We start from the raw sequence: 10,399 nt of genomic DNA on the forward strand, positions 1-10,399 counted from the left end.
GGGGGTCATTTGAGGTCGTCCTCTGTGTGGAGTTTGCATGTTCTCCCCGTGTCTGTGTGAGTTTCCTCCGGGGGCTCCGGTTTCCTCCCACAGTCCAAAGATACGTAGGTCAGGTGAATCGGCTGTTCTAAATTGTCCCTAGGTGTGAATGTGTCAGCCCTGTGATGGACTGGCGGCCTGTCAAGGGTATCTCCCCACCCGCTGCCCAGTGACTGCTGGGATAGGCTCCAGCATCCCATGACCCTAAGCAGGATATGTGGCTTGGATAATGGATGGATGTATGTATATCTCTGGCCAGATATATGGCAGAGATTTCCCGAGCATAATCCCATTGAACTTCAACCAAGCCAGAAGAGTGAAGCATTTCCATTTCTCCCATTTCCTGACCACCTTCTACCTCTTTATTCTTTAATAATCTCCAGTTCCCCCCAGACTAAAAATGGTGACCAGACTCAGACTATGTCCAGTGCCTGGGGTAGGGTCTGCCACCTCTTTGTCCTGCTCCTGTAGGCACTTCATAACTGTGAGTCAACCTATTTCAATCTGCTGTGTGCAATGCCAGTTCTTATGAAATCATGCATGTAGATGCAAATATACACATTACTACTTCTTTACATGTGCTGTCAATCTTGGCGTTACAAATTTTTTTTGAAGCATCGCCTTTTGCAATCTTATTTGAATTCACCAAAGTAAAAGAAGGCTTGAATGTCTGTATTGAAATCCGTCAGTGGTACAAACTTCATACCAAGATGTGTTTGGGTCTTAGCTGTCGCAGTCTGACTGAATAGATGTTTCTGTCACGAGGGAACTTGCCGAGTGTAAATTCAATATGAGCAATCTGTTAAAACAGAATTTTACTGCCTGTTTGCCTCTGCGATATTTCACCCTATGTCCACCTTCTCCAAGCATTTACATCTGGATATCACCAATGCAAGTGAAATTTTTATATAATAACAGCATTATTATGCAGATATTTGCATGTGCACGTGTGTGCAGATATTTGCATGTGCACATGTGTGGGAAAATGTAAGAATGCCTTTTGAAATGACATCCTTTGACTTTATTTTTCACGAGAATAGCAATTTATTTTTCTGAATAAACAGTGGAGAGTATTGTATTTGGCTTATCTTAAAGAATGGTGGGACAACAACAATAACTGAGGTAAATGCATTTCTAATTAAGTTATGTGCTGCCTACTGGAAGACAAACGCTCCTCAGGACTACTCGTGGGATGTTCAGCTTTAGAATAATCAACTCGTCCAGAAAATCCTTCTTTTCTTGTCCTTTCTTGAGCCACAAACTCGGTCCGTATGCATGCCTATCTTTTTTCTGCACGAGACTCATCAGGTGACTCTTCGCGTCTGCAGCCCAGCCAGTATTTTGCAATAGATCGTGGGTAAGGAGGGCTGGCAAAGTCCACACGTTTGGTCTGCAGATCTACCCGGTAGTATTTATCTGGAAGGAGGTGTAAGCAAGCACAGAAGCAAGTTGTCAAATAAAGTGAAAAATTGAATTGATCTATTTGCAAGTATAGTTAGGGATGGGTATCGTTAAGATTTTTTTTGTTTTTTTTGCAATTTTCCCCCTTTTTCTCCCCAATTGTATCCTGGCCCTCTGCCGATCCGAGGAGGTCTGCAGGCTACCACATGCCTCCTTTGATACATGTGGAGTCGCCAGCCGCTTCTTTTCACCTGACAGTGAGGAGTTTCACCAGGGGGATGTAGTGCGTGGTAGGATCACGCTATTCCCCCTAGTTCCCCCTCCCCCCCGGACAGGCGCCCCGACAGACCAGAAGAGGCGCTAGTGCAGCGACCAGGACACATACCCACACCTGGCTTCTCACCTGCAGACACGGCCAACTGTGTCTGTTGGGACACCCGACCAAGCTGGAGGCAACATGGGGATTCGAACCGGCGATCCCCGTGTTGGTAGGCAACGGAATAGACTGCCACGCTACCCAGACGCCCCTGTATCGTTAAGATTTTAACGGTACTTATACTCTTACTGATACTGCTTATCGATCCGGTACTTTAACGGTACTCTTATCGGTTCTTTTTGTTATTTTTTTTTAAGAGAAAAAAAATGAAACAAATTAAGAACAGAATTAACATTGCTGTATTTTCTCATGTCTGGACAAAGCGTTACTTTTAATCATTAAGCCATGTTTGTATGATTTAGTTTACTCCACTTGGGCTCTTGGCTGCTAGCATACCTGACATACCTGAGGTGGATCGGCCAACGAGAGACGAACTACGAGCTAGGCAGTCGAAAGCTGTGCATTTCTCCGCCTGTATTTGATGCACCTTCGATAGATTTTTCGAAAGATTGCTTGTGTTTCCACCCTTACATGCAAAAGAGTTGTTGCACTTGTGGCAACGAGCATTGTCAGCATCGACTCTAGTGACGTATAACCAGACTTTTTGACCGTTTAGTTCTCCGCCATTGTCACTAAGAGCTGTGTGTGTGTGTGTGTGTGTGTGTGTGTGTGTGTGTGTGTGTGTGTGTGTGTGTGTGTGTGTGTGTGTGTGTGTGTGTGTGTGTGTGTGTGTGTGTGTGTGTGTGTGTGTGTGTCTGGATTGGGAATAGCGAAAATGCGTCTTGGACGAATGTCTAACTCTTATTGCAAATAAGAAACAGAGTTGGTGAGATAAAAGGTGCAAGATAACGTTTATGTAGCCTCCAATGCTGATAACAGAACCGTTAACGTCGGAGCTTATCAATACTACAGGCTTTAATAATTTAGCGCCGGTACCCGTTTAATACCGGGTTTCGGTACCCATCACTAATTATACTGCATTTATGACTAACAGCATGCAGTAGTGTTTTGTTTTGTTTTTTTTGGTAGTGTAGCATGGCATATGTACCTTTCTTGAAGAAAAAGACATTCTGGACAGGCAAGCCCTTGAGTTGTTGCGTGGTGGTGTCATCGAGGATGTCGTCGCTGTAGTCGCCATAGTCTGTGTACATGTCATCGAAACTCCATAAGTCGCTTAAGAAGAAAGAGTCCCTCGACCTTTGCCTCCTGTTGGGCCTCCTCTTCCGATTCACCCGTCTCCTCCTCGGCGGTGGTGCTATGGGCAGAGAGGTCGGAGCCTGGGGGTTGAGGTAGATGCGGCCCACCATAGCTGCGTCTATAGGAGGCCTGATGCCGATCCAGTCCCTACGGATGAAATGTGGGCCCTTGTGGTGGCCTTGGACTTAGTAAGGAGAGAGAGGAGTGGAGAACAAGGGAGAGATGGAGACACAGAGGAAAGGGTTGAGAAAGTGAGAAAAAGAGAGGTAATGCAGGCCATGATGTGCAATGTTGCCGCACGTACACACTGTACCCAAAACTGAGTCTTACAGGAGCCACCAAAGAGCGCTGTGAAGAGGCCCTCCCATGTTGAGTCACAGTAGAGGTCTGTATACTGGGTGAACAGCACAGAAGGAGAAGACTTGGTCATGTGCACACACTCGTCATGGGAAGGCTGGTGCTTGAATTCATAATGGTAATACTGGTCCCCTGAATTTGGAAAAAAAAGGTTGTCTAGCTGAAAACATTTGCCCTCCAACACACACACACACACACACACATATATATATATATGTATTTTATCCAGTGGAAATGAATTTAATCTCATTGACACGTATCTATGTATTTAGGGGAGTTTGCTCATTACAACCCATGGTAATCACATATTACTGCAGATAAAATGCAGAAAGGGTGGGGGTTAGGGTTTTTGCTTGATAAATCAGTGAAGAGGAGCTTGTGAATGCAGGCTTTTATTGCAGGCTGACATTAAAGCATCTGATTTGACTGTTCAGTCTTCTGTCTAGTTGAAGATGAGTTAAACTGTGAAATCAGCTGGTGTGGTCTTAGTCGAAAAAAAAACCTGCACACACATAGCTCTCCACAACACATGGTATGAGTACCATTGCTCTAAAACATGTGACATAGCATCTTTTTTGAAATGAAATGCAAAGCCTGCATTAAATTCTGGCTTGAATACGATGCATGCCTAAAATTTCAGGTATCATACTTTTATTGCATTACTAACCTATACTAAACAACCGAGTTTTGCACAAGACATTTGAAGTTCAACACAAGCTAACCTATCATTAGTGTTATGACTAGTCGGTGTATATACCACTTGTCTGACTTGATGGGTATGAGGAAAGTATGCCAAAATGTGGAAAAGGGGAACCTGTACAGGCACACCACAGTACCTTTGAAAAAATACACCTTCTCTTTCTGGTTATGACTTGGTGCTGGTATGGCAAACGCCGCATCAACATTGTCTGGAATCTTCTCAAAGCCCACTGAAATGTCCCGAGGGTAATCATCATCCAGGTCGTCGCCGTCAAACCTCCAGTACTGATTCCCCTGAGAGGACATCAACCAAAACCCAAAGAAGGGGAAATTATGGCAACGGTGGGGCTCAACTTTACAGTATAGTCACTATATCAGACAGATCTTTCTATCTATCTATCTATCTATCTATCTATCTATCTATCTATCTATCTATCTATCTATCTATCTATCTATCTATCTATCTATCTATCTATCTATCTATCTATCTATCTATCTATCTATCTATCTATCTATCTATCTATCTATCTATCTATCTGGCTGGCTGGCTGGCTGGCTGGCTATCTTACTGTCTGTCCTTCTGTCTAACTTACTATCTGTCTTATTATGTTTGTCTGTGTGTCTATTGATAAAATGAAAAAATGATTTTCAGTTTGCTGAAGTACTACAATTAGTGCTATTCAAGTACTAACAATATTGATATAGCAATAAAAATAATAATAATCAAACAGTGTTTACAAAGGGCCCCACAAAAGGATGTAATAATAAAATACTTAAAAAGGAGATTGAGAAGAGAAATGACCAGGAATGACGTTCAAGTCAAATTTTGATTATCTCTCATCTCATTTCATCATCGGCCGCTTCTCCGGGGTTGGGTCGCGATGGCAGCAAGCTAAGTAGGCACTCCAGATGATGTCCCTCTCTCCAGCAACACCCTCCAGCTCCTGGGGGATCCCAAGACAGTCCCAGGCCAGATTGGACATGTAGTCCCTTCAGCAAGTTCTGGGTCTACCCTGGGGTCTCAGTTGGGCATGCCCGGAAAACCTCCAAAGGAAGGCGCCCAGGAGGCATCCTAATCAGATTCCCGAACCACCTAACCTGACTCCTTTCGACGTGAAGGAGCAGTGGCTCTATTCCGAGCTCCCTCCGGATGTCCGAGCTCCTCACCCTATCTCTAAGGCTAAGCCCAGACACCCTACAGAGGAAACTCATTTCAGCCGCTTGTATCTGCAATCTCACCCTTTTGGTCACTACCCAAAGCTCATGACCATAGGTGAGGGTTGGAACGAAGATTGACTGGTAAATTGAGAGCTTTGCCTTCTGGCTCAGCTCCTTCTTCACCACAATGGTCCGCTACAACGTCTACATTACTGCTGATGCTGCACCAATCTGCCTGTCAATCTCCTGCTCCACCTTACCCTCACTCGTGAACAAGACCCCAAGATGCTTGAACTCCTTCACTTGAGGCACCACACTAGGGAAATTCTGATTAAACAATTCAAAAATCCATAAACACACAACATTCTCCATCTCAATGTAAATGACCACAGTTCCTAACCATAAAATGTACCTCCAACCAAAAGAAACCAGGATGCTGTCTCAGTCACTTTTTTTCTATTTGCCACTACATTCTGTAAAGGGTAGCTCCCAGTTGTGTGTGTGTGTGTGTGTGTGCGTGTGTATGTGTGTGTGTTTTATTTTTTATATCAGACACCTTCTCAAGGTTGAGCCTGAGTTGTCTGGTGGTTTCCAAATCTGCAAAAGACTTTTACTTATTCAAAAATATCAGGGTTTTTTTTCTACATGTTAATTCATGTTTCCTGTATAACAGGTCTAAATAGTTTGAAGAACTCCACCTGTAGACTCTTAGAGATACTTTGGAAATTGTTCCCCCACTATTCAAAGCACTTTCCATATAAATACTGCAGCCTGGATGGATGTCCACCATTCATTTTCAACAACGAGGCCCCAAACATCAGCCTGTACAGAGGCAGAGATTCCAGAAATTAGACAGATGGTTACCTTGAAGATGTAGGTTTTGCCCTGGCAGTTGATACGCGTGAAAGCGGCGTCAATGGGGCCGGAGATTCCCCATACATCCTCTATGCGTTTGGGATAACCAGGGAGGACAGCCTTCTCATCCAGCTCAAAGAAATAGTGACCTTGGAAGATAGTTTAAGGACAATAAGTAGTAGAGACCCATGCTAATTCCTGTTGTCAAACACATAGAGATTGAGTGAAGACTAAGCTAAGGCTAAGATTGAGGGGCAGGCTAAGCTAACTGCTAGCCCATGCAGACCGGCAGTTCTGACAGTCATCCTGGCTAGCGTTCGTTACCTTGGACAGTGATTTTTTTTGTTTAGTTTGGATGTATGTGTTAATCTGGATATATGTATTAGTTTGGATATATGTGTTAGTTTGGATATGTGTGTTCTTGTAGTTCTTGTAGTTTTGGGATATGTGTTTTTGTCTTTTTGTTGCACTGCTGTGTGCTGGGGAAAATTATATTTCATGTACGTAAGCAAGGCTGGATTACGGACCGGGCATGCTGGGTGAGAGCCCCAGGGGCCCGGACCATGAGGGACCCCAAAAGGTCAGGGGTATTGTGTTCGCGTATAGTAGGAGTCCCCAATCATACCCTACAAGGGACGTTTGTTCCAACCCTGCGTCGCGATGCAGGGCCCAAGTTAGTCTCTATTGATGCGGGAGCCCCAAGCTACAGTCTCTACTGAGGCAGGGCCCCAAGCTACTTTGTAGTTGCCATCCGAATCCCATGCAGATTGGCATAGCGTCGACTACCATGTTGGCTATTTGCATTAGATTTACATTTAACAATGTTTAGTATTGTTTGCGTAGCTTATCTGGTGGGGCGGGGGGGTGGGGTGGACGTGCTTGCCCCAAGGCCCCTGGTGGGTTAATCCGACCATGCATGTAAGTACGTGAAATGAAATGACAAAGTGTTTCCAATTTCCTGAAGTCAGAATAAATCACAGGGAGAAAGTGATACCTAGCAGAGTGGAAAGTGAGTGAGGTGAATAGGCCAAAATAAGATAAATGTGAGAAACTTAGGATGTAAATTAGTTTTACTAACAGAAATCAGCTGATCTCCAGACTGGAAAAAGTGATGCACCTCTATTTATTATTTAGTCATGTTGTTGATTTCTGCTGACTGTGCTGTCTCACTTTTGGGGATGTTACACCAGTACAAACCATCCAGTCTGTAGGTGTACATACAATGGCGAGAATGTCACCAATCAGACATGGGAGTCCAAGTATGAGGAACCAGTCCGTTGAAACTTGGGCAATGTAAAAATATTAAAAACCAGACACAGGAGAGAATCACAGGAGGCTGAGGGGAAAAACTTCTCCTCCCAAACAGGCCTACCTCTGAATGCATAGATAGAGCCATTCTTCAGCTGCAGGAAAGCATCGAAAGGCCGTCCACTGCAGGGGGCAGCGGCGGGGTCTGGGGGCAGAGTGGGGGCACGGGTGGTAGTGGGTGGGGGAGTTGTGGCCGTGACGGTTGGGACAGAGATTGTGTTGGAAACTGGTGCAAAAGTCGTAGCGGCGTCCACTAGGCTGACGAGAGTCGTTGCTGGATCGTTAAGGTCCTCAAAGGTATCACCGCGTGAATCTAGAAGCAAGGGACAGAACATGGTCCTCATGACTGCACACTTCAACAAAACTACAGAGCAGAAACTCCCCATGACACTGGAGTCGAGTACTTTTTTTTTTATTACAGATTTAGAGTGTTTTCTGCCCAAACAAGGGTATTGTTGGGGCAAAGGTGGAGTAGCACGTGTGGTCATAAACTTTGCTGATGTTGTTTCTAGGCCCTCAGAGCTTCCAACAGAGTTATGTCTTATCCTTTCAAGGGCAGTTGAGGCAGTTTTTTTGTCGTTTTTTTTTTACTGACTTTTCTTTGGGCAGACATTGTTGAAGTCTCCACAGCAGCTGCCGTAGTACACACACATAGAGTCACACTGACATTTCTTCTGAGGGTTGAAGGAGCCACAGTGACCCACACAGGACTCTGTGGAAATACACAATGCAGCAGTGAAACAGTTGAAGAGGAGTGGACACTGTGACTAAGAAGGGGGTGTACTGTTGACTTGGCCATTCAGTTTACATCAATGGTGATTTGGCAGAAAAGGGGGTGTAAAGTCTTCAGAGCCACAAAGAGGTTGATATAACCTGCCAAACTACACAGCCCTAAGCGCAGAAGACAGGACTGTTACACATTTGCCGTACTACAAGCACGGCATAATGGACATTTCTAAACTGGTGCGTTTAAGAAACCCTGGACTGCAGAGAAAAAGGACAATATGCTGTCTGGTCAGCAGGGACACTGGAGATCGATTTCCTGTTATCATTTCATTTTTGAACAAAATCAAACACTGGTGTCAAGGTTTTGTAAATAATTTAACTACCATTTAAAAGAGAAACCCAAGCATTGAGGATACACAAGCCAGCGCATTCTTATTGCCGGTCCCAAGCCCGGATAAATGGAGAGAGTTGCGTCAGGCAGGGCGTCCGGCGTGAAAACCATTTAAAAGAGTCTTCAAAGGATGAAGCTGACGTGTGATGTCACCGAGTCTATGATGTTCAGGTTTTGATATATTATCTGTATCACGCATGAGATTTTATTTATATCATAGCCATTGCGCTCAAATGATCAGAGAAGTAATGAGGGATGATTTGGACTTACCCTCTGCAGCAAAGGTGGTAGCCAGCCCCAGGACGAGGGCCAGCAGGACCACTGCTAGCTTCATGTTGTCTCACTCGTTGGAGGGGATAAAATACTCCACTTTTGATGTAAAAACAGGATCTGACATTGAAAATATGGCAACTTTATTCACTTCTATCAGAGAGCCATGTACTACTCTCCCGATGTACGTCAGTGAACTAAATTATGTTGAACTGGGTGTCCCACTTACAGGGATGCAGAACTGTAAGCAGAAAATCAATAGATATTTACCAGGAGTCGCTGACCCCTGTGAGCCTGTTTTCCCCATTGGCCGAACCACGGTGGTGACAATCATTAAACTGTGTCAGCAGATTTCAGGTCTGTCACGCTAACATGATGCTAAAGGCTCATCACGGCCCTTTGTGTGCTTTGATGAAAAATAACTCTTAGCAGTTTGTTGATTTATCTGGTACTGTAATCATCCCAAATTTGTTCTCATTCTTCCTCATCTAATGGTCTGTTCTCCCTTAAATCAACTCGACAAACTGACAGAAAGTCTGGGGGTTGGCTAGCATTGGTTTTGTCAGACTATATTGGTCGACTGGTTGATGAAGGGAGTGAGCGGGTATCTGAGTTCAGCCATTGTGTAACTAGAACGGCTGTTTCTCCTCTATCGATCTATCTGGTAGAAAAACAACCAAAGGCAAACACTGGGTCACTCTCCCAAGCTGACTGCTTTTGCCCAGAGTGATATGCTAAAACGAGGAGCCACAAGAAAAGGTTTGTTTAAATACTGAGACATGATTTTGGAGAGTGTTCAAAAGGAGAAGCACCAATATATAGAAGAGGTTGTTGGATTCAGGACCATGGATAGTGGTGCTAAAGTTGAGTGTCGATACAGCACCATTGTATTTTCAGATGGACAACTTGGACCTGCTGAAACCTTGTCTTTAGTTTGTGTCTTTGTAAAGTGTTTTCATGCAAACGTGGCAATATGTCCTTATTAGTGGGCCATTTCATTTGACACAACCGCGTAGCCACGGGTGTGCCTGGATGTGCCTGTACCACCTAAATTTCGAGATGGCACACCAAGCATAATCATAAAAATGCACGAATTAGCTGCAAAAAAAAATAAATCTGAATACTGTAGCGACTTCAGGGGGCAGCCGGGAATCCGCTGCAGCCGGTACACTAACCCGGGTCGCACTAACCAGTCAACTAAAGGGTCCAACCCGTTAGCCAACCGGCTAGCGAGTCTACTCATTCATGGTCGCTACTCTACCCACTTCCTTCAGGAAGCGCGTCCCCGCGCTTCAGTATATCAGCTCCATCACGCCTCTGGGCGCACGCGCTTCCGATGTCCTCGTGGTCTCACCAGCCCACTTCTGACACCAACGTAGCGAATTCAGGGGGCATCGGGGAATCTGCCACAGCCGGGACGCGAACCCGACTTTGCTAACCAGTCAACTAAAGGTTCCGACCCGTTTGCAAACCGACTAGCGAGTCTACTCATTCATGGTCGTTACAACATTATTTATTATTTATCGCACTGATTTATGATCCTCATATTTCAGAGGAAGGCCAAAGAGGAGGTTTGTGGATGTGGTGAGAGAGGTCATGCAGGTGGCTGCTGTGACAGAGGA

General features: G+C 44.8%; 1 protein-coding gene across 2 annotated transcripts; it reads right to left on the bottom strand.

Moving 5' to 3' along the window:
• Nucleotides 1–1,045: 1,045 nt before the first annotated feature.
• On the bottom strand, nucleotides 1,046–8,989 carry vtnb (vitronectin b). Of its 2 annotated transcripts, XM_056284883.1 has the most exons (8): nucleotides 8,778–8,989; nucleotides 7,986–8,102; nucleotides 7,455–7,703; nucleotides 6,092–6,231; nucleotides 4,207–4,363; nucleotides 3,344–3,502; nucleotides 2,865–3,197; nucleotides 1,046–1,455 (listed from the first exon to the last, which is right to left on the bottom strand). In XM_056284883.1, the coding sequence occupies exons 1-8, from the start codon at nucleotides 8,839–8,841 to the stop codon at nucleotides 1,319–1,321; spliced, it is 1,356 nt and encodes a 451-aa protein (XP_056140858.1). In that variant the 5' UTR covers nucleotides 8,842–8,989; the 3' UTR covers nucleotides 1,046–1,318. The 2 variants fall into 2 exon arrangements, with proteins under 2 accessions (XP_056140858.1, XP_056140859.1); XM_056284884.1 differs by lacking the exon at nucleotides 7,986–8,102.
• Nucleotides 8,990–10,399: the final 1,410 nt, after the last annotated feature.

The sequence above is a fragment of the Lampris incognitus genome, chromosome 8 (genome assembly GCF_029633865.1).
Source record: "Lampris incognitus isolate fLamInc1 chromosome 8, fLamInc1.hap2, whole genome shotgun sequence".
Lineage (NCBI taxonomy): Eukaryota > Metazoa > Chordata > Actinopteri > Lampriformes > Lampridae > Lampris > Lampris incognitus.